Source organism: Bombina bombina, chromosome 4 (genome assembly GCF_027579735.1).
Source record: "Bombina bombina isolate aBomBom1 chromosome 4, aBomBom1.pri, whole genome shotgun sequence".
NCBI lineage: Eukaryota > Metazoa > Chordata > Amphibia > Anura > Bombinatoridae > Bombina > Bombina bombina.
Window position 1 is genome coordinate 938,827,726 of NC_069502.1, and position 25,844 is coordinate 938,853,569.

At 38.6% G+C, this 25,844-nt stretch overlaps 1 protein-coding gene across 1 annotated transcript in view; it reads right to left on the reverse strand.

Moving 5' to 3' along the window:
* Positions 1-709: 709 nt before the first annotated feature.
* LOC128657546 (neuroblast differentiation-associated protein AHNAK-like) overlaps positions 710-25,844 on the reverse strand; it is a 71,454-nt gene continuing 46,319 nt past the window's right edge. Inside the window, exons 3-5 of the mRNA XM_053711920.1 lie at positions 15,552-15,705; positions 6,781-6,947; positions 710-6,703 (exon numbers count right to left, since the gene is read on the reverse strand). Coding sequence (XP_053567895.1) covers positions 2,213-6,703; positions 6,781-6,947; positions 15,552-15,705 — 4,812 coding nt within the window. The 3' untranslated portion in view covers positions 710-2,212. The remainder of the gene's footprint in view (positions 6,704-6,780; positions 6,948-15,551; positions 15,706-25,844) is intronic.

The window sequence follows — 25,844 nt, forward strand, 5'->3', positions numbered from 1 at the left end:
ACTTGGATTACATATATACCCTCAATACTTAAATGGATCTCATCTTACCCCCCTTTAAACCGTGCTTATTAATACCAATCCTCACTTATAAATAACCATATTATATCAGGTCTTATCCCACAAGAACTAGCCCATTTCTACACAATGTTTATATATGAGGCCTGCAAGCACTCTCAGGATTGTACCTTAACCTGACTAATACTTACACAGTATTGCAATTCATTGTGAACCTAAAACTCTAAATTAGTGGAGGTTTTCCACATTAGTTTCAAAGGGGGACATATATATACTTTCCGTGATAGAAGGTACTAGTTTACTTTATTTTAGTTTATTATTGTTTAGTTTTGCTATGCTATGTTTAAAAAATGAAAAACCCCAACGTTGTATACAACTACTCTACATATGATAACCATTGAACCTGTAGTAGACAGTGGAAGAGTCTGCACTAGCATATCTCACCTAATGTCAATACTGATCTAATTGTGTGTTGTCTGTCTTTTAGCATGGTTATATAATGTTCTGCCCTGCGTGGCGCAAGGACATGTAATGTGTATGATTGTATACATTGTTGGATATAAATAAAAGTTTTTAAAAAAACAAAAAAAAAAACGTGTCCACTTTGAGTATAGTGACACAATAGATCATTGTATAGCGTAGCTGTATATAAACAGCATGACACAAATTTTCATTAAAACAATTCACACAAAAGTTTAAGAGAATACATTTATCTTAATATTTATTATATTTAATATATGTTTATTACATAATCACAATACAAACTGAGGAATTACATTAAATAATAAAGAAAATAGTTTTGCTATTGAAGTAGCCAAACACTTGTTAAAAATGAATACACAATAATACATATAAATGGCTATTTTTATATCCTAAGTAAGATATCTGCCTTGTAACTCCAAGTCTACAGTGTGAAGGTCATCTTCTCAATTTGTAGATCCTTTAGCTGATTGGTTATGGAGAGTTATATATCAGACTAGACATAACGGATAGACAAATGCAATCCTGAGATACAAGGTAAACGTACCATAGCCATACAGTTATTTACGGTGTAAAACAATTTGAAATTGCATATAGAAATGTTTTCCAACGGAAATAATGTTCTATTTTGCTGTCATTATTTTTGCTAATACTCTGTAAGTAGCTCGACACAATCTTACTGGGTGAATATTATAAGCAAAAATAAAAATAAAAAAAACAGTTTAACTGTTTCTAGGCAGTACTTTTATGCGATAAATACAATTTGTTTATTCAATTACATTTTCCAATAGTTGTCATTTATTCATAAAACTTCATATCAGGATAGAAATAACCCTGCCGTTTTACTTGATTGCAGAGCAGCCACAACCAATCAAGAAGAGAGTTGATTGCATGTGACTTGCTCTGTTTGGCCAAGCATATTACTTAAACTGAAAATAAATTAAATTACAAAGTATACAAAATATATTAGAGAAAAATATGCTATTGTAACAATCAGTAGTAGATGGACAAGATTCAATAAGTATTCACAAAACTGTCTAAGAAGACAAATCTTGAAGCTTCTAAGATTCTATAGTCAACATACTTAATAGAATAACATTGATTGTCAAGTTTTACCTAGCAAAGCTTATCCTTAGTTTTATTCTTCCTTTAGATATCCAAGTTCCACTATTCGTAAAATATATAATTAAGTGTGTTTAAATAGAGTGGAAAAATAATTTTAAACATTCATTAACAAATAATGAATAACTGCTAGTATGTCATACATGACAATTCATTTACATAGATCTGTTTCAATGTTTGTTTGTCCATTATATCTTAACAATCTAACAAGTAGTAATGAATATCATGAATAAAGTACATTCTATCACCTACTTTATATATTATGATGCAGGACTTAGAACAAACCTATTGACTCTGACATCTCAACAAATAAAACAACATTGCAAAGTAAGTGTATCTTGTTTCTCAAAATACATTACTCACATACAGATAAAAGGAACAGTCAATACAAATATCTTGTAGCCTTCTCAGCTACTTTTACAAGCATAGAGGTTGTGAGTTATGAACTCTAGTAATACTCCTTCATCCAATTAACTTTTGAGTCATCTTCATTCTTGCTATAAATGTACTTATTATTTTCTCCAAGCAGATGAATCTAAATTATTGTTAAATAAAGTTAGTAAGGGGAGTGTATATCTTTCATAAAACATAGAATCTATGAATAGGTTACTTGAGATGGTGAGAAGTCAAAGTCTACATCAGGGAAAGAAAAATTTGAATCAGAAAAGAGGTTAGGGAACTTGGAGTGGGAACTTGCTTCCTTTCTGTTAGGTGAATTGAGATTTATTTCCATATTAGGTGTTCTCACACCAGGCACCTTGTACTGAGTATTTATGTCTTCACCTGGCCCTTCTGTTTGACCACTGAAAGGCTTCTTCCATTTAGGAGCAATCATATCCCCACTGGGCAAATTGACATCTAATGTCAAGTCATCATGTGTATAACTTTGAAACTGTGGAGAAGAGAAACGCATACCACTGCTCACTTGTGGAGTGTTTGTGTCAACAGCTGGTACCTCAGTTTGGCCAGGAAATGGTTCTTTCCACTTCGGAGCATTTACACTTTTTGATGGAATATCTGTATCAATTGATAAATCATCTAATTCATCAATGTCCAGTTTTGGAGAAGTCATATGAACATCACCCTTTACTTGTGGTGCCTTTGTATTCACATCAATGCTAGTTGGGACCTGTGTTTTCATCTTTGGACCCTTGATGTTACCAGATGGTAGCTCAATATTAAACCCAGGACCTTTTATTTGGGATGTTGATTGTTTTATTTGGTTGTCAGGTATGTCAATACCAGATCCTGAGATTTTCATTGAAGATTTAGGAAGTGTTGGAAGTGTCAGATTTCCTTCTGAGCTTTCCATGGTTACTTTTGGTGCTTTGACTTGCACATTAGGTAGTTGAACATCACCTTCCAGTTCAGGAGCTCTAACTTTTAAATCAGCATTAGGGATTTTAAACTGCGGACCATTTCCACTGACACCTGGTACATTTACATTCAGTTCGGGACTTTTCACTTGAACATTAGCTTGTGGCAATGAGGCATCAGGTGTTTTTATTTTAGCATCATAGTTATTAGAATGTAATTTGGATTTTCCAAAAGTAGGCAGCTTTAACCTTGGCAAGCTCTTCCTCTTATCTGTATCTTTAACTTTAGGGGCACTTAGATTTATATTAGGCATTGTGAGATTTCCTTGCAAGTTTGTAGGAGAAGGATTTTCCAATTTTGGAGTGTCAAAGCCCAAATCAATATCAGGTAACCCGGGTTTAGTGTGAAACATTCTTAAGGTTGGAAATTTAAATCTTGGCTCTTTTACATGGGGTGTCTCTACATTCATGCCTGGACTTTTGAAAGAGCTTTCAGGTAATGAAATATCTGCATTAGCTTGTTTTATATCTCCATCAAAATTGACCTCAGGTACATCAACATTTACACCTGGATATTTAGGCATTTTAAATTTAGGGGGGGTTATTTTGGCATCAGGACCTTTAACTTGTACTTGAGGTGCATTTACATCAAATTGTGCAGGCTGTAAAGATCCATCCATTTTTAAATCTGGTGTTTGAATATTTGGGCCTGACATATGGAGGGAAGGAATTTGAAAGGAAGGTTTTTTAAAGTTTGGTGCTGTAATCTTTGGGCCTGATCCTTTGATATCTATTTGTGGTGTGTTTATATCCACCTGTGGGGCATGTAAAGACCCGTCTACTTCTAAATTAGGAGTTTGGATACTGGGGCTAGATGTTTTTAAAGAAGGTAACTGATATCCAGGGTTTTTCATTTTTGGTCCCTCAATCTCAGGCCCCTTAATATTTATCTGTGGTGCATTGATATCTACATTTGGACCTTCTAGAGAACCACCAACCTCTAAATCAGGCAAATTGACACCTGGAACTGTTGTTTGAAGTGAAGGTGTGTTAAATTTTGGTGCCTTTCCTTTTAATTTAGGCTCCTTCATGTTAATTTTTAACCCTTTTATATCTGCATCTGGAAGGTCTATATTTGCTTCTGGACCGCTGAAGTCTCCTTTAATTTGTGGAACTGACATATTCACATTGGGTGCATTAACATCCAGTTGTGGTCCTTTTAAATCTATATTTGGAAGTCCACCACTAGCACCAATTTTTGGGCTTCCAAAATTAAGCATTTTAAATTTTGATGTCATACCTTTTAGTTCAGGTCCCTTCATGTTAAATTTTAAACCTTTCATATCTGCATCTGGAAGATCTATATTTGCTTCTGGGCTATGAAAATCTCCTTTAATTTGGGGAAGTGACATATTCAAATCAGGTGCATCAACATTCATTCTCGGTCCCTTTAACTCTACATCTGGAAGTCCACCACTAGCATTAATTTTTGGGTTTCCAAAACTAGGCATTTTCAATTTTTGTGTAGTCATTTTTTTGTCTGGTGTTTTGATATTTATGTCCCCAGTTTGGATATCAATATTAGGAGTTGACATGTTAATGTCACTCTTTAATTCTGGAGACTTTAATTTCATTTCAGCATCATGAGAGCCTTTTTTTGGATTAAAAAAGTTAAATGAGGGCATTTTAAATTTTGGTCCTTTTATTTGTGGTTTTGGGACAATGAGGTCTAAATTTGGAACATCTAAATCTATATCGGGACCTTTTAGCGTTGGCACTTTTAAATCACCTTTTGGAAGATCAACACTCACTTCTGGACCTTTTAACTGAGGCACATTTATATCTGCTTTTGGAAGGCCAAGATTTACTCCTGGACCCTTTAACTGAGGCACATTTATATCTGCTTTTGGAAGACCAACATTTACTTCTGGACCTTTGAACTGGGGCACATTCATATCTACTTTTGGGAGGCCAACATTCATTTCTGGTCCTTTGAATTGAGGTGCATTTATATCTACTTTTGGAAGGCCAACATTCATTTCTGGTCTTTTGAATTGAGGCGCATTTATATCTACTTTTGGAAGACCAACATTCATTTCTGGTCCTTTGAATTGAGGTGCATTTATATCTACTTTTGGAAGGCCGAAATTCATTTCTGGTCCTTTTAACTGAGGAGAATTTATATCTACTTTTGGAAGATCAACTTTCATTTCAGGAACTTTTAATTTTGGCATATTAAAATCTGCTTTTGGAAGGTCAATGTTTAATTCTGGAGACTTAAGTTTTGAAATCTGCAAATCTGCATCAGGGATATTTACTTTAGGTCTGGAAGTCTGCAAATCCACTTTGGGAAAATCAACATTTAGTTCTGATCCCTTTAATTTTGGAAGTTTTAACTCTGGGTTTGGAAGGTCTACATGCACACCTGGACTTTTTAGTTTTGGAATATTTACATCTGCTTTAGGGAGATCAACATTAACTTCAGGATTTTTAAATTTTGTCCCTTTGATACCAACTTTAGGAAGATCCAAATTTATGTCTGTATCTTTAAGCTTTGACATTTGTATATCTGCTTTTGGAAGATCAACATTTACTTCTGGACCTTTCATCTTTGGACTATGTAAATCTGCTTTTGGAAGATTAACATTTACTTCTGGACCTTTCAGCTTTGGAGTATGTAAATCTGCTTTTGGAAGATTAACATTTACTTCTGGACCTTTTAGCTTTGGAGCACGTAAATCTGCTTTTGCAAGTTCTGCACTAAATTCTGGCAGCATTACTTTAGGTCCTTTTATTCCCCCTTTAGGTAGACCAATATTTACTTCTGGTTCTTTAACTTTTGGAACTTGTATATCTGCTTTTGGAAGATCAACATTCACTTCTGGACCTCTTAGCTCTGGGATCTGTATATCTGCTTTTGGAAGATTAACGTTTATTTTTTGGCTTTTTATTTTTGGAGCTTGTAGATCAGCCTGAGGAAGATCCACATTTAAGCCTGGAGCGTCTGCTTCTATGCCTTTCACTGATGGCAGATCAACTTGCAATTCTGGTCCAGATTTTTTCGACTGAAAAAATTTCATTGAAGGCATCTTAAACTTTGACCCTTTTCCATTTTCTAGAGACATATTTACAGTGGGTGTGGAACCTTCCATGTCTGGAAATTTTATTTTATCATTAACTCCTAGATTGTTGGTAGGAAGGTTCAAATCAGCCTTCATATTAGGAGAATTTACATTCATATCAACATCCTGAATACCATTCTTTTTACTTAAAATGTTGACTGAAGGAGTTTGTAGGTCTAAATCTAAACCTTTGGTCTTTACTTGTGGCCCGATAAGATCAACAGAAGGCAATTGCACTTGGGATCTACTCTCTTTAACTGGAGAACCTCCTATCATAATATTTGGTGCACCAATATCTATATCCCTTGTCTCCCCATTTATTTTTGGGGCTGAAATATTTATATCAGCTCTAGGATGCTTAGTGCTGGGTATATTGGCATCAATGTTTGGCAGTTGCCCTGTTATATTTAGTCCCTTTATTTGTGTATCATTCCCCTGGATACTGCCTTGGAATTCTGGTGAAGAAAGACTGGGTAGCTCCATGGATGAGTTGTATCTTGCCATTTGCATATTAGGAGCCTGGATTACTTTAGGTTTGTACTGTACATTAGTGTCAGGTTTTGACAAATCTTGCATAGAGACAGACCCCTTAATGTATCTACGAATTTTACTGTTGAAGATATCATCATATGCAGTAGTGTTGATACCCTGTGAATAAAAACAGTTATCATTACTATTACATTTTTAAATATATTCCAGAATGATTTTTTTGTTATAACACTTACCACATTGTCATTCTTCACTGGGTAAGAGCTTACTTGATGCAACATGGGTTCATTTTTAGTATGGAGTTGAAGACCTGCTTTGTAGGGTTCTGTTGCTTTTAAAATATTAAGAACCTCAGACTTGTGCAAATTGTCAAAGAAGATAGTGGCTCCAAGTAGTTCATCGCCTGCAAAGATTTCCATATTTAATAAAGGGTTTGCAAAGTAAAATATTTAATACGTACATATGATTAAATATGAATGTAACAGATGATGTATATATTATTTACAGTTAAAAGAAAATACAATTTTATTCTATAACAGTTTCAGTATATACAACAAAAATAGATAATAGTTCCTTTTTTTAAAAAAAAAAAACTACTCAAATTCTATTGACTAATCTGCTAAGAAAATAAAAACTATTAACAAAAACATATCTGTAGCACTGCTATAAATAGCAAGAAAAATACAATAATAAACAACAGATCAACTAATATGTAAAAAAAATACAAATGTTATTAAAAATCCTAAACAAAAATCCCAAATCGATATACCACTCATAAATAAATGAAAACCAAATGAAACATAAAGCATAAACCTTTTAATATTTTTAACATAATTTGATCTCCTACTAACTATGTAATAACGTAAAACAGCTAATAAAGTTAAATAATATTTAGCATACAGTATTTGGTTATGTTTCTACTGTTAAAAAAATATGGTTATAAAAGCTGCCTCTTAATACCTAATAATAGTATCTGTTCAGAGGTGGGTCTAGATTTAGGGGTGGCAAAAAAATGACCTCAATGCTAAATATTAAAGGGACATTATACACTCATTTTTTCTTTGCATAAATGTTTTGTAGATGATCTATTTATATAGCCTATAAAGTTGTTTTTTTTAAAAAAAAAAATATATAGTTTTGCTTATATTTAAATAACATTGCTCTGATTTTCAGACTCCTAACCAAGCCCCAAAGTTTTATGAGAATACCGTCAGCTACCTTCTTCAGCTTGCTCCTATTTATGTAAAGGGTCTTTTCATATGCAAAAGAAGGGGGAGGGGAGAGGGTTTTATTTCCCACTTGCAGTGGGCTTTCCAGCTACCTTTTCAGCAGAGCTAAACTAAGAGCTTCTAAGTAAGTTTTTAAACAGTTTTATACTGGATTTTTATATCAGTATCTGTGCATCTTATTCTTTATAGTAGTGTCTATTACATGCAGTTCTATGAAAATAATGTATACTGTCCTTTTAAGGACCCGACTTTCAAAGGATTGGCAGATCCATGAGAAATTCTTATTTTAATATCGGTAGTCAATCTATCCACCAGTGAAATGTTATAAAAAAGTGACTCAAGCTGTTCAAAGGAGTAGCAATGTGCCTTCTATAGAAAACAATAGGGGTCGCTCCCTATTTAACAATCTGCCTACAATGCGAATACAATTCAGATCTCGGCATGGGGGTGGGGCGTGTTTACGCAACATATACCGCGCATTTAGTAAATGTAAAAACAAAACAAAAAACCTTAATAAAAACCTATACGATCTGGGGGTGGGAGGGTGGTGGTGTTATACATATGTATGTAGTGCAGTGCTTTCCAAACTGTGTGTCGGGACACACTAGTGTGTCGGCAGCAGTGTGTAGGTGTGTCCCTGCTTCAGCACAATTTTTTTTAAATTTAATTTGTGACTGCATGTGTAGTCAGTGAGTGGGACAGCAGTCACCGAGCTCTAAGGGCGGCAGCTTAAACGCTGAGCTGAAGTCAGTGGGGTTTTTTTGCAACTAGCTCCCAGTAGTGCATTGCTGTTCCTGCTCTTGATATATGGATAGGAAGGGGAAGCTTAAAAATGCGAGTGTCTAATATTCCACCAAATATTCATAAACTGTGTTCATCCCGTCAACCTCATACATCCCATTAAAATAGTAAGTAGCTATTGGTGTTGTTAAACTATTTTTCTCTTGTTAAGTGTATCCAGTCCACGGATCATCCATTACTTATGGGATATTAACTCCTCCCCAACAGGAAGTGCAAGAGGATTCACCCAGCAGAGCTGCTATATAGCTCCTCCCCTAACTGCCATTACCAGTCATTCTCTTGCAACCAACGAATAGATAGGATGTGTGAGAGGACTGTGGTGATTATACTTAGTTTCATACCTTCAATCAAAAGTTTGTTATTTTATAATAGCACCGGAGTGTGTTATTCCTTCTCTGGTAGAATTTGAAGAAGAATCTACCTGAGTTTTTCTATGATTTTAGCCGGAGTAGTTAAGATCATATTGCTGTTTCTCGGCCATCTGAGGAGAGGTAAACTTCAGATCAGGGGACAGCGGGCAGATTAATCTGCAAAGAGGTATGTAGCAGCTTATTATTTTCTGACAATGGAATTGATGAGAAAATTCTGCCATACCGATATAATGTAAACTCAGCCTTAAATGCAGTAGCAGCAACTGGTATCAGGCTGTCATGTATGTATATTTTACACTTCAGTATTCTGGGGAATGGCACTTCACTGGAATTATACTGTATGCATAAAACTTTAGCCTAATTTGCAGGGACTAGCAACAGGCTTTTTAATAACACTCAATTTATTAATGTTAAACGTTTTTTGCTGGCATGTAAAATCGTTTAATTTTCTGAGGTACTGGGTGAAAAAATGTTTTGGGCACTATTTTTTTCCACTTGGCAGTCGTTTTATTTAATTTATGACAGTTTACTGATCTCTCCCACTGTTATGTGTGAGGGGGAGGGACCTTTTTTGGTGCTTTTGCTACGCATCAAAAAATTCAGTCAGAAGTTTATTGTCTTCCCTGCATGATCCGGTTCATCTCTACAGAACTCAGGGGTCTTCAAAACTTGTTTTGAGGGAGATAATCACTCACAGCAGAGCTGTGAGATTGTAGTTGACTGTGATAAAAAAAAACGTTTATTTCTGTATTTTTTTTTTTTTTTCTGCTATCAGGGTTAGTTATCCTTTGCTAATGGGAGCAATCCTTTGCTAAAATTGTGTTTTTTACAAAGATTTGATGCTATAACTTTTCAGTTTATTAATTTTCAACTGTCATAACTTTTTCTGTGCTTCTTATAGGCACAGTACGTTTTCATATTGTAGTAAATTACTTGAAAAGTATTTCCAAGTTGCTAGTTTATTTGCTACTGTGTTAAACATGTCTGATTCAGAGGAAGATATCTGTGCTATATGTGCTAAAGCCAAAGTGGAGCCCAATAGAAATGTATGTACTAACTGTATTGATGCTACTTTAAATAAAAGTCAATCTGTACAAATTGAACATATTTCACCAAACAACGAGGGGAGAGTTATGCCGACTAACTCGCCTCACGTGTCAGTACCTGCATCTCCCGCTCGGGAGGTGCGTGATATTGTAGCGCCGAGTACATCTGGGCGGCCATTACAAATCACATTACAGGATATGGCTACTGTTATGACTGAAGTTTTGGCTAAATTACCAGAACTAAGAGGTAAGCGTGATCACTCTGGGGTGAGAACAGAGTGCGCTGATAATATTAGGGCCATGTCAGACACTGCGTCACAATTTGCAGAACATGAGGACGGAGAGCTTCATTCTGCGGGTGACGGTTCTGATCCAAACAAACTGGATTCAGATATTTCAAATTTTAAATTTAAGCTGGAAAACCTCCGTGTATTACTAGGGGAGGTGATAGCGGCTCTGAATGATTGTAACACAGTTGCAATACCAGAGAAAATGTGTAGGTTGGATAAATATTTTGCGGTACCGGCGAGTACTGACGTTTTTCCTATACCTAAGAGACTTACTGAAATTGTTACTAAGGAGTGGGATAGACCCGGTGTGCCGTTCTCACCCCCTCCGATATTTAGAAAGATGTTTCCAATAGACGCCACCACACGGGACTTATGGCAAACGGTCCCTAAGGTGGAGGGAGCAGTTTCTACTTTAGCTAAGCGTACCACTATCCCGGTGGAGGATAGCTGTGCCTTTTCAGATCCAATGGATAAAAAGTTAGAGGGTTACCTTAAGAAAATGTTTGTTCAACAAGGTTTTATATTGCAACCTCTTGCATGCATTGCGCCTGTCACGGCTGCAGCAGCATTTTGGTTTGAGTCTCTGGAAGAGACACTTGAATCAGCTCCATTAGATGAGATTACACACAAGCTTAAAGCCCTTAAGTTAGCTAACTCATTTATTTCAGATGCCGTAGTACATTTAACTAAACTTACGGCTATGAATTCCGGATTCGCCATTCAGGCACGCAGAGCACTGTGGCTAAAATCCTGGTCAGCTGATGTTACTTCTAAATCTAAATTGCTTAATATACCTTTCAAAGGGCAGACCTTATTCGGGCCCGGGTTGAAAGAAATTATCGCTGACATTACAGGAGGTAAAGGCCATGCCCTGCCTCAAGACAGAGCCAAACCTAAGGCTAGACAGTCTAATTTTCATTCCTTTCGTAATTTCAAAGCAGGAGCAGCATCAACTTCCTCTGCACCAAAACAGGAAGGAGCTGTTGCTCGCTACAGACAAGGCTGGAGACCTAACCAGTCCTGGAACAAGGGCAAGCAGGCCAGGAAACCTGCTGCTGCCCCTAAGACAGCATGAATCGAGGGCCCCCGATCCGGGAACGGATCTAGTGGGGGGCAGACTTTCTCTCTTCGCCCAGGCTTGGGCAAGAGATGTCCAGGATCCCTGGGCGTTAGAGATCATATCTCAGGGATACCTTCTAGACTTCAAATTCTCTCCCCCAAGAGGGAGATTTCATCTGTCAAGGTTGTCAACAAACCAAATAAAGAAAGAGGCGTTTCTACGCTGAGTACAAGATCTTTTATTAATGGGAGTGATCCATCCGGTTCCGCGGTCGGAACAAGGACAAGGGTTTTACTCAAATCTGTGGTTCCCAAAAAAGAGGGAACTTTCAGGCCAATCTTGGATTTAAAGATCCTAAACAAATTCCTAAGAGTTCCACCGTTCAAAATGGAAACTATTCGGACAATTTTACCCATGATCCAAAAGGGTCAGTACATGACCACAGTGGATTTAAAGGATGCTTACCTTCACATACCGATTCACAAAGATCATTACCGGTATCTAAGGTTTGCCTTTCTAGACAGGCATTACCAGTTTGTAGCTCTTCCATTCGGATTGGCTACGGCTCCGAGAATCTTCACAAAGGTTCTGTGTGCTCTTCGGGCGGTACTAAGACCGCGAGGAATTGCGGTAGCTCCGTACCTAGACGACATTCTGATACAAGCTTCAAGCTTTCAAACTGCCAAGTCTCATACAGAGTTAGTACTGGTATTTCTAAGGTCGCATGGATGGAAGGTGAACGAAAAGAAGAGTTCTCTCTTTCCACTCACAAGAGTTCCCTTCTTGGGGACTCTTATAGATTCTGTAGAAATGAAGATTTACCTGACAGAAGACAGGTTAACAAAGCTTCAAAATGCATGCCGTGTCCTTCATTCCATTCAACACCCGTCAGTAGCTCAATGCATGGAGGTGATCGGCTTAATGGTAGCAGCAATGGACATAGTACCCTTTGCACGTCTACATCTCAGACCGCTGCAATTGTGCATGCTAAGTCAGTGGAATGGGGATTACTCAGACTTGTCCCCTACTCTGAATCTGGATCAAGAGACCAGAAATTCTCTTCTATGGTGGCTTTCTCGGCCACATCTGTCCAGGGGGATGCCATTCAGCAGGCCTGACTGGACAATTTTAACAACAGACGCCCGCCTACTAGGTTGGGGTGCTGTCTGGAATTCTCTGAAGGCTCAGGGACAATGGAATCAGGAGGAGAGTCTCCTACCAATAAACATTCTGGAATTGAGAGCAGTTCTCAATGCCCTTCTGGCTTGGCCCCAGTTAACAACTCGGGGGTTCATCAGGTTTCAGTCGGACAACATCACGACTGTAGCTTACATCAACCATCAGGGAGGGACAAGAAGCTCCCTAGCAATGATGGAAGTATCAAAGATAATTCGCTGGGCAGAGTCTCACTCTTGCCACCTGTCAGCAATCCACATCCCGGGAGTGGAGAACTGGGAGGCGGATTTCTTAAGTCGTCAGACTTTTCATCCGGGGGAGTGGGAACTTCATCCGGAGGTCTTTGCCCAAATACTTCGACGTTGGGGCAAACCAGAGATAGATCTCATGGCGTCTCGACAGAACGCCAAGCTTCCTCGTTACGGGTCCAGATCCAGGGATCCGGGAGCGGTTCTGATAGATGCTTTGACAGCACCTTGGACCTTCGGGATGGCTTATGTGTTTCCACCCTTCCCGATGCTTCCTCGATTGATTGCCAGAATCAAACAGGAGAGAGCATCAGTGATTCTAATAACGCCTGCATGGCCACGCAGGACTTGGTATGCAGATCTAGTGGACATGTCATCCTGTCCACCTTGGTCGCTACCTCTGAAACAGGACCTTCTGATCCAGGGTCCCTTCAAACATCAAAATCTAATTTCTCTGAAGCTGACTGCTTGGAAATTGAACGCTTGATTTTATCAAAACGTGGTTTTTCTGAGTCAGTTATTGATACCTTAATACAGGCTAGGAAGCCTGTTACCAGAAAGATTTACCATAAGATATGGCGCAAATACTTATATTGGTGCGAATCCAAGAGTTACTCATGGAGTAAGGTTAGGATTCCGAGGATATTGTCTTTTCTACAAGAAGGTTTAGAAAAGGGTTTATCCGCTAGTTCCTTAAAGGGACAGATTTCAGCTCTGTCCATTCTTTTACACAAACGTCTGTCAGAAGTTCCGGACGTTCAAGTTTTTTGTCAGGCTTTAGCTAGGATCAAGCCTGTGTTTAAAACTGTTGCTCCACCATGGAGTTTGAACTTAGTTCTTAATGTTTTACAGGGGGTTCCGTTTGAACCCCTTCATTCCATTGATATCAAGTTGTTATCTTGGAAAGTTCTGTTTTTAATGGCGATTTCCTCGGCTCGAAGAGTCTCTGAGTTATCTGCCTTACATTGTGATTCTCCTTATCTGATTTTTCATTCAGACAAGGTAGTTCTGCGTACTAAACCTGGGTTCCTACCTAAGGTGGTCACTAACAGGAATATCAATCAAGAGATTGTGGTTACATCTTTGTGTCCTAATCCTTCTTCGAAAAAGGAACGTCTGCTACACAATCTAGATGTAGTCCGTGCCCTGAAATTTTATCTACAGGCAACTAAGGATTTTCGACAAACGTCTTCCCTGTTTGTCGTTTATTCTGGTCAGAGGAGAGGTCAAAAAGCTTCGGCTACCTCTCTCTCCTTTTGGCTTCGTAGCATAATACGGTTAGCCTATGAGACTGCTGGACAGCAGCCTCCTGAAAGAATTACAGCACATTCTAATAGAGCTGTGGCTTCCACTTGGGCCTTTAAGAATGAGGCTTCTGTTGAACAGATTTGCAAGGCTGCAACTTGGTCTTCTCTTCATACTTTTTCCAAATTTTACAGATTTGACACTTTTGCTTCTTCGGAGGCTGTTTTTGGGAGAAAGGTTCTTCAGGCAGTGGTTCCTTCCGTATAAAGAGCCTGCCTGTCCCTCCCGTCATCCGTGTACTTTAGCTTTGGTATTGGTATCCCATAAGTAATGGATGATCCGTGGACTGGATACACTTAACAAGAGAAAACATAATTTATGCTTACCTGATAAATTTATTTCTCTTGTAGTGTATCCAGTCCACGGCCCGCCCTGTCACTTTAGGGCAGGTAATTTTTCCATTAAACTACAGTCACCACTGTACCCTATGGTTTTCCTTTCTCTGCATGTTTTCGGTCGAATGACTGGTAATGGCAGTTAGGGGAGGAGCTATATAGCAGCTCTGCTGGGTGAATCCTCTTGCACTTCCTGTTGGGGAGGAGTTAATATCCCATAAGTAATGGATGATCCGTGGACTGGATACACTACAAGAGAAATAAATTTATCAGGTAAGCATAAATTATGTTTTTAATTCTTGCACATACTTACATATTGTTACTTGTAAATGCATTTCGTTATTATATCATTTATGTGTCCGTATCTCTTAAAACAAGTTAGTTTAACCTCCTGTTTGCCAGTGCAACTAAATTACTGTGTCGCGAAATGACGTAGGTCTAAAAAGTGTGTCACCGACATGAAAAGTTTGGAAAGCTCTGATGTAGTGTGTTATACGCACATGTTATACTGTAAAATAGTATATAATTTATTTAAATTAAATGTATTAATTTAATAAACATGTTTTTAGTTTTTGTTGCGTTATTTTTATTTTTAGGAACAAGATTTAGTGTACAGGATATTAATATCCAATAGCAGACAGTAGCTGCATTTTTTTAAAACTTTGCCTATGAGTAATGTGTTTTTAAGAATTTACAGCTTTTTTAACATGTTATTAGTTCACACTGTACTGTACATGTTTAGTTCTAATACAACACTGTACCAAATGAGTTCTATATTAATAACACAATTTTAAAAACATGTTCGGTGTAGTACGATTGTAGTAGAAATACACCAAAGTAGGTCTGTATACAAAAGCCCTGAAAATGAATAGTTTAGGTACATATCACTTTAATTTATACTGTTGGATCTTGTTTGCATAGCTTTTCTATAACCAATACTAAACTATTAACATTCTCTGCATAGGTGGCAGATTCAAAAGGCAAACCCAGCTATTTCAACTGACAAAATAAAGGTAAATTAGTTATTTGAAACCAAGTTAAAACACTCCAGCAAGTAAATCGATCATTGGGTAAACATTAAGGGGAGAAAAATGTACAGTACACTGTCCCTTTAATAGATTCCCTTTAAATGCAATTGTCATTTACCTTCCTTTACTCCTAAAATGTTAGCAACTGGGTCATTTTCCCTAATGTGAGAGACAACGACAGTCCCATTGTCATCATCCAGTGTCAGCACGTTGCAAATACTTCCAGGGCGACCAGTTAGAACCACCGTATTGTTATTGTCCATGAACTTACTCTAAAATATATAAAAGGGGGAAGACAATTAAACTATTTACACATGTAGTATTGTTTTAGTAACCATTGTAAAAAGTTAGAGCAAAATCTGATGCGCAGTAACTTCTAGACTTCGGATATCGCAACTTCTTCTCCCCATAGACAAATTTTTATTTTCTATTTAAAATATTTATTTCTATAAATTATTTTTTTTGTAAAATATATATCTATACATATTTATCTATATGAATATATACAGGTATAGGTATATACAGTGAAGAAAATTGGAATGTAAAATATTTATATTCAAAACACAGTAAAATACATTATAACACATTAAAATTAAATAAAAAATATTTTTCAAGTTTAAAGGACTGTAAAGGGCTCAAACATGTATATATACTATATATATATATATATATATATATATATATATACACTGTATATATATATATATATATATATATATATATATATATATATATATATATATACAGGGAGTGCAGAATTATTAGGCAAATGAGTATTTTGTGAATCGAATATATAGAGGCGCTGATCTTGAATCTCGTGTATATGGACGTACACACTGAAGAAAAAAAAACTTGGCTTGTGATTTGCAGAAGTTAACAACAAATTAATGTGCAGTATACTCACTCCGAAAAATTCAGAGTTCAGCTTCTTCGAAAGGTTTTTCTGTCTCAACTTTCCCAATTTCCACACTGTGTTTGTGTCTGTGGATAATGAAAATTGCACTGCAGGTAATTGAATCTTTTGCTTGATAAAAAGTGCAATATACTCACTCCGATAAATTTCGGAATCCGGCTCCTCAGAACGTATTATGTAGTTTGAAATTACTTCCAAAAAGGCAGCAAAAATACTTGTTGTGGTAAAAAACAAATATTTATTAAAACATAATAAAATGCTCTTATTTATCTTGGCTCTACGCGTTTCAACGACAGTGTCGTCTTTTTCAAGAGCAGTAAAAACAATTGGAAGTGCACTTCCAATTGTTTTTACTGCTCTTGAAAAAGACGACACTGTCGTTGAAACGCGTAGAGCCAAGATAAATAAGAGCATTTTATTATGTTTTAATAAATATTTGTTTTTTACCACAACAAGTATTTTTGCTGCCTTTTTGGAAGTAATTTCAAACTACATAATACGTTCTGAGGAGCCGGATTCCGAAATTTATCGGAGTGAGTATATTGCACTTTTTATCAAGCAAAAGATTCAATTACCTGCAGTGCAATTTTCATTATCCACAGACACAAACACAGTGTGGAAATTGGGAAAGTTGAGACAGAAAAACCTTTCGAAGAAGCTGAACTCTGAATTTTTCGGAGTGAGTATACTGCACATTAATTTGTTGTTAACTTCTGCAAATCACAAGCCAAGTTTTTCTTTCTTCAGTGTGTACGTCCATATACACGAGATTCAAGATCAGCGCCTCTATATATTCGATTCACTTTCTACTCACAGTCCGGTTGGGAGAGACTGTTAGAGAGCAGCGGTCATTTGAGAGGGGAGTATTGTACTCTATTCTAGTCACCCTGTACATTGTGTTGTTTAACATCTGACATATTTGTATAGTTTTAGATTATAAATGAGTATTTTGACCACATCATCCTCTTTATGCATGTTGTCTTACTCCAAGCTGTATAGGCTCGAAAGCCTACTACCAATTAAGCATATTAGGTGATGTGCATCTCTGTAATGAGAAGGGGTGTGGTCTAATGACATCAACACCCTATATCAGGTGTGCATAATTATTAGGCAACTTCCTTTCCTTTGGCAAAATGGGTCAAAAGAAGGACTTGACAGGCTCAGAAAAGTCAAAAATAGTGAGATATCTTGCAGAGGGATGCAGCACTCTTAAATTTGCAAAGCTTCTGAAGCGTGATCATCGAACAATCAAGCGTTTCATTCAAAATAGTCAACAGGGTCGCAAGAAGCGTGTGGAAAAACCAAGGCGCAAAATAACTGCCCATGAACTGAGAAAAGTCAAGTGTGCAGCTGCCAAGATGCCACTTGCCACCAGTTTGGCCATATTTCAGAGCTGCAACATCACTGGAGTGCCCAAAAGCACAAGGTGTACAATACTCAGAGACATGGCCAAGGTAAGAAAGGCTGAAAGACGACCACCACTGAACAAGACACCCAAGTTGAAACGTCAAGACTGGGCCAAGAAATATCTCAAGACTGATTTTCTAAGGTTTTATGGACTGATGAAATGAGAGTGAGTCTTGATGGGCCAGATGGATGGGCCCGTGGCTGGATTGGTAAAGGGCAGAGAGCTCAAGTCCGACTCAGACGCCAGCAAGGTGGAGGTAGAGTAATGGTTTGGGCTGGTATCATCAAAGATGAGCTTGTGGGGCCTTTTCGGGTTGAGGATGGAGTCAAGCTCAACTCCCAGTCTTACTGCCACTTTCTGGAAGACATCTTCTTCAAGCAGTGGTACAGGAAGAAGTCTGCATCCTTCAAGAAAAACATGATTTTCAAGCAGGACAATGCTCCATCACAAGCGTCCAAGTACTCCACAGCGTGGCTGGCAAGAAAGGGTATAAAAGATGAAAATCTAATGACATGGTCTCCTTGTTCACCTGATCTGAACCCCATTGAGAACCTGTGGTCCATCATCAAATGTGAGATTTACAAGGAGGGAAAACAGTACACCTCTCTGAACAGTGTCTGGGAGGCTGTGGTTGCTGCTGCACGCAATGTTGATGGTGAACAGATCAAAACACTGACAGAATCCATGGATGGCAGGCTTTTGAGTGTCCTTGCAAAGAAAGGTGGCTATATTGGTCACTGATTTGTTTTTGTTTTGTTTTTGAATGTCAGAAATGTATATTTGTGAATGTTGAGATGTTATATTGGTTTCACTGGTAAAAATAAATAATTGAAATGGGTATATATTTGTTTTTTGTTAAGTTGCCTAATAATTATGCACAGTAATAGTCACCTGCACACACAGATATCCCCCTAAAATAGCTAAAACAAAAAACAAACTAAAAACTACTTCCAAAAATATTCATCTTTGATATTAATGAGTTTTTTGGGTTCATTGAGAACATGGTTGTTGTTCAATAATAAAATTAATCCTCAAAAATACAACTTGCCTAATAATTCTGCACTCCCTGTATATATATATATATATATCAATAACAATAATACCAGAGAAGGCACTCTCCGTTTGCAAATTCCGTTTAATGGTAAACGTTTTCGGGGTCTCCCCCCCCCCCCTCAGACCGGTCTGAGGATGGGGGAGACCCCGAAAACGTTTACCATTAAACGGAATTTGCAAACGGAGAGTGCCTTCTCTGGTATTATTGTTATGTGATTGCTTTGAAGCGCACCCCGGCAGCTGAAATTGAAAGTGTGCTGGTTCCCTGCTTGTTTAATTTTATATATATATATATATATATATATATATATATATGTGTGTGTGTGTATTTGTATATACATGTGTATATATACATATATACTTATCTACACATATATACACATAAATACACATGTGTATATATATATATATATATATATATATATATATATATATATATATATATATATATATATATATACAAAATACAGAAGGGGACAGCACTCAGACTGGACTGGATACACATCACATGACCTTGCAACAAGCTCAGCCCTGGGTGCTCACTGGCACTCACAGGAAGCTGTGCTGTCTCCAGAGTCACAGGCAGTTAACTCCAGACAGGCCTGGGTGCAAGGCCCATAGGGAAAATAAAAAATAAAAAATACAACACACAGAGAAAGTCCAGCACTCACTTACAAGCACTCAGCTAAGATTAAAAGCAAAAATGGAAGTGTTAATTACCGCATCTGGCCAAATGGCACAAGCCCAGGTACCTCGTCAAGGTCCCTTCCAAAACCTGGGTCCTTAAAACAGCCACACAATGCAAGCTCTCAATCCAACAAACTGGGAATAAGTGAAGGGTGCACAGGCTTATGTAATCGCCCTATTTTTTTGGTAATTTTCCCTATGGGCCTTGCACCCAGGCATGTCTGGGGCTAACTGCCTGTGACTCTGGGGACAGCACAGTGTGGCTGTTTTAGGGACCCAGGTTTTGGAAGGGACCTTGATGAGGTACCTGGGCTTGTCCCATTTGGTCAGATGTGGTAACTAACCCTTCCATTTTTGCTTTTAATCTTAGCTGAGTGCTTGTAAGTGAGTGCTAGACTTGCGTTCTGTGTTGTATTATTTATTTATTTTAATTTTCCCTATGGGCCTTGCACCCAGACCTGTATGGGGTTAACTGCCTGTGACTCTGGGGACAGCAAAGCTTCCTGTGAGTGCCAGTGAGCACCCAGGGCTGAGCATGTTGCAGGGTCATGGGATGTGTACCCGGTCCGGTCTGAGAGAGCAGTCCCCTTCCGTGTTTTGTATATGTCTGGGGTGATTACATAAGCTTGTGGCTGTTTTAGGGACCCAGGTTTTTGGAAGTGACCTTGACAAGGTACCTGGGCTTGTCCCATTTGGCCAAATGCGGTAACTAACCCTTCCATTTTTGCTTTTAATCTTAGCTGAGAGCTTGTAAGTGAGTGCTGGATTTCTTTGTGTGTCATATGTCTCTTGAGAAAGCCGCCAGAGGAGGCGGGGAAACGCGTTGAGGCGCCGAATGCTTGAATGTGAACTGTTTGACAGCTGACAGAGGAGAAAGGTGTGATCGAGATCTCGCGGTAATAGATCGGGTGGGGACGTCACACGCCGACTCTTGCAAAGGATACAGCCGTGAGATAAGCACCGGAATACTCCTCATGTTTGATGTTATGTGCTTGACTTATTTGGAATTTTGTGAGTAGTTTTCATTTGCGTGATAATAAAATGTGTTGTTGGATCTCACACTATTGCAGTTCCCTTTTCTTTTTGCGCTCCAGATCTTCTCTACTTTGGAATATATATATATATCCTTTTTGGAGTTGAAATTACTTCACCTAATTGTACCAAGTATGGTGTATTAGGATTTCCATTTGTTAGATATTTGATTTTGTATATTGAAACATATGAGGTGTGCTATGTTTTTATCTTATTTTTATCTTATTTGTTTTTAATCTTGTTTCATTGCACTTGTCACATGTCAATGACTTGGTAATGTCTGAGACTGGTATGCTTTCTATACATGCTCAATTTTTCGATAGTTACTTTCTGTTGTCAATATATGGCGGTTTGGGATCTATGACTTTGGATGCCTGGAAATGATTGGCATTTTATTCTACATGACACGTTTGGATAGTTTACAATTAATATGTGTATACTCTGGCCAATAAGGTTAGACTTAAAATATTGGTGCTCAGTTTTTATCTTTTATTTTTATTTTTATGGGTGGCATGGTCTGTTGCACATTTTGAGATGAAGCCCCCTGATGGGGGTAGGTTAAAATGTGTCGACCCTATAGAGGGTATTCTATTTGGGCAGATATTTTGGATATTTAGGTGGCTAATAGGGCCTCTTATACCACATGATGGAGTGGAATTATTATTTTTGTCACTTTATTTGCTTTATTTGTTTTGTTTTATTTTTCTTATTTACATTATGGTTCTTGATGTATGACAGAGGATTGACTGAAGTATGCCACATGTTGTTCCTGTTTGGTTCTTTTGCAAATTAGAATTTTTGATATTGGTATGGGTAGTTGTTTCTTTCTACTTTTGGTGTGGATTTAAATAACAGATGGTTATTCAGGTTTGGATACCCAATTGGTAAAGATCCTATACTCTATTTGATAGGTCTGCAGGACCTGTACACATGCATGTTATAAGTACATTACGTATACAGTTCTTTTTTCCCGAGATTAACTTAGCCATCCGCTTTGAGAGTGGCTCATAGTGACACATCATGTACTGAACAGCCACCAGTGGAGGTGACATTGGCTACCGTGGTGATCGCGGAGGTTGGGAAGGATGATGTCGGTTGTGGAGGTCAGCTTTGTCATCTGGATGTGGTGTTAGTAATGTCTTGTTGGCACCCTTACGCTGCCAGATTCAGGGTTTGTGCTCTATATTCGGGTTACCATAGCAACCGTAACATTAGGTATTGGTGAGCGCGGCGTGTGAATTATGCCTTTTGATATCATTTGTGAGGTAAAAGCACTCGGAGCGCTGACATTTAGATGTGGGTAGGGACATTGATCATGGCCTGTCACGTAACAGAGGTACCCGTTTACTGTGGGTACTATGACAACCATCGGAGCAGCGGTTCCGGCATCGCTCGTGACAGTGAGTTGACTAGGTCTCTTGCAGCCAATCAGCTCAGGTGTTTACATGTTGCATTCTCGCAGTTGGCTTGCGGTGTTTTGAAGGGCGTGTATTTGTGAGACGTGTCGGCTGAGCCTATCACTCAGCAGGGGTGTGTGATTTCCGCCTATCAGATGTTGTTTTCCTTTCTATTAGTGTTAATGATCCACGGATAATATTGAGCATGTATAAGATCGGATACGGTTTATGACAATTTAACATCACATACACTTGGAGTTAATTTTATATCTACACAGGCATGTATTTATGTACACTTTTCACTAATGTTATTGTATATTTGAGTCTTTAACACTAGGACTAATGCCGGTTTTGCACACGGCTCACTTATCTTTACACATGGCACATTTTGATTGGTAGGACACTATGGGGAGTGGTTCAGGGGCCTTTAAAAGTTTGCTTTTTTCACTTGTTGTTTGTCAGAGGAAGGGACGCTGTTGGTCCCGAAACGTCACAATAAAGGATATTATATTTGATATTGCTGTCCAAGTCCAGTGAGTGCTTTCATTTCCTCATTTTCTAAATACCTGGCTACAGCACCCTGGCAAGTTGTGGCCTGCTGGTGAGAGTGCATATACCACTAACACATTTCTACGTATGCTCCTACGGTACAGTGCACCCACAGTTTTGCTGATTCAGCTCAAATCATTTCCCTTCTTTTCATTATTTGTGCCTCATTTTTATCACTATGACTGAACTCATTACTGATAACATGGAAACACCTAATGTAACTCAGAGTGAGAATATGGAAGAGAGACATGAGGACATCTTTACGTTCACGGACGAAGATGCAGAGGCCATTAGATTTGGCTCCATTGAAGAACAACAGGTAGAAGAGTCATGTCAGTCTCTGTACAACACACTGGCTAAATTGAAACAACGTGAGATAGATCTCAACCTCCATGGTATATATCTTTCTGGCTACCACAAAAAGAGACTTTTGCCACAAGGATTTAGAGTAAAAAACATCCCCACTATTGGGAGATCAAACGCTGAATTTTGTACCAACTGGTGCAAAATCCTTAATAAGTGCTCAATTGATCTCATGCTTCTTGTGATCAGGGAAGCGGGACGACTACTCCAAGAAGTGAGAACCGAAATCCGAGTATTTGAAGCAGAACAACTCAACACACTCAGAGCAGATAAGAGCATCGATTGGATAGACAAATTGACACAACAAGTCAAATTATATAAACAAGAACTCATTGCTTTCAAAAATAGAAAACAACAAACAGTTCACCAAGACTACACATATAAGAGTGTATATCGCTGGATGTTATCACCAGATGAAAGACAGAACTATAGGTCAAGACGTGAAAGAAGATTCACGAAGAGAAACATCAACACGGTCGATACCAGTTCGGGTGATAGCTCAGACCCAGAGGTGGCAACAACTAGCGAAGACTCTTCATATCGAGGTATCACCACAAGATCCAGAGGGGCTAACAGAGGACAGCAGTGGGACAATATGAGGGGAGCGAATAATAGAGGCACCTCATATACTCCAGCCAACACCACTTCGGTTCGTTTTTTAGGACGAGGCACAGGCCACAAACGAGGAGGGGGGGGCATGTCACGCCGCCCTCCAATACAGAGGAGATGAGTAATAACGTATTCAACATCAGTTCGAGACCGCTTTCACAGCCAGAAAACTCCCTATTAAACAAGGGTTTATCCTACGTCCCGACAATGAAGCTTAATGCATTTGACACTTATATCGACATTCAAAAATTTGGGAGGAATCTGAGATTAAAAGAGTATTATCAGACAGACAATAGTGAAATAACACCTTTCCGAACACCTGGAACATTTGACCCAAAGTCGCAAAACCCATCCATTACTGCATATACGAACTACTTGAATCATGTCTCCAAAGAAATCCCCAGTAGGCGGAGAGTGGACAATCTATCTAAAGATGAAAGACAGGCACTTAAAACACTAGCAGAAGACACGACCATCATAATACGCCCGGCAGATAAGGGTGGGGCGGTGGTCGTGATGGATGTGCAACAATATAGATCAGAACTCCTGGGCCAACTAACAGATAGAAAGACCTACAGAACTCTTCAAATGGATCCCACTCATCAACTGAAAAGACACATTGCTGAAAAATTGGACAGGTGGTGTGCAATGGGATGTATAACCACACAGGAACAGAAATTTCTTAAAAGAGATTATCCGATAACACTGATTATTTATACGTTACCTAAAATCCATAAGGATCCCACACCCCCCCCCAGGAAGGCCTATCGTGTCAGCAAGGGGATCACTCCTTCAACCACTTGCTGAGTTTCTAGACTTTCATCTGCAGCCAATGGTCAAGAGGATGCAATCATACACACAAGACTCAAATGCCTTCATTCAATCCATTACTCAATTAGATGATTTACAATCTACTGATCTACTTGTGACGATGGATGTCTGTAGTCTGTATACGGTAATCCCCCACAAATTGGGGATTGCAGCCGTGGTTAACCATCTACGCAAGAGTTCCTATGTTGGACCCCCAGAGGAGGTTCTGGTGGATCTTCTAAAGATATGCTTGGAGAATAACTTTTTCCGGTTCGAGAACACTTTTTACTTACAGATCGAAGGGACCGCGATGGGGTCAAACATGGCACCATCGTTGGCCAACCTCTTTATGGCGGACTATGAGTCCATACAAATGAAGGTGTACCAAATGGATGCCATTCTATACTATTGTCGTTACATAGACGACGTCTTTCTGATATGGCGTGATGGCGAACAGGCCCTGAACGACTGGATACTTACCTTAAACGGGATGGATAGTACTATTAAATTCCAACATTCGGCCAACAGTGTCACAGTTGATTTTCTGGATGTCAGAGTGTTTAAAACATCAAACAAGCTGGGTACCACATTGTTCCGGAAGAAAACAGACCGTAACACACTACTCCATGCCAGAAGTTGTCACCAGCCTGCACTTATACGGAACATTCCTAAAGCACAATATCAAAGGGTGATAAGAAACAACACTAATACAGACCTGATGCAGACTCAGTTGGCAGAAATGACACAAAGATTCCTTCAACGCGGGTATAACAAAAAGAATTTGGAACAACAACGTGAATCGGCTCTCCTAGCCCAACATGAACAAAGCACTAAGAGTACTACACCAAATTGCCAACTCACGTTTGTGACCACGTATAATCCAGACCAACACCAGATTGCCAAAGCAATAAAGGAAGAATGGAAGATTCTTCAGAGTGACCCCACATTACCATTCACTGAATGGGCAGCACCACGATTGGCATATCGCAGGGGTAGGAGTCTTAGAGATCTACTTGTAAAGACTGATATCCCTTTAAAAAATGAGAAACAAACCTGGCTGAAAAGGAAAATTGGATGCTATAAATGCATTAGTTGTGTAACTTGCAACAGCATGCACACTGGCACGACATTCCAACATCCTGATTGTCGTAAGAGGTATCAGATCAAATACTTCCTGACATGCACAACTCAATTCATCGTATATTTACTTAATTGCCCATGTGGGAAATTCTATACCGGCAAGACAACTGACGATGCCAGAGTAAGGATGGCGAATCATCGCTCAAGTATCAGATCGGCAATCAATACAGGAAAGGCAGAACATCCGGTGGCCCGCCATTTCCTGGAAGCAGGACATTCTGTGAGCGACTTACGCTTCAGAATTATTGATCACGTGCCAGTCCTACGAAGAGGAGGGAACCGAGCCAAGATACTGCTGAAAAAAGAAGCACGCTGGATTCATGAATTGTGCACACTGGCCCCGAGAGGTCTAAACATACAGACGGGGTGGCAGAACTTTCTATAATTGATACGAGATGTGAGAGTCCACTGATCCATTGATTCTATGCCCATGAGGGCAAATGAGAGTCC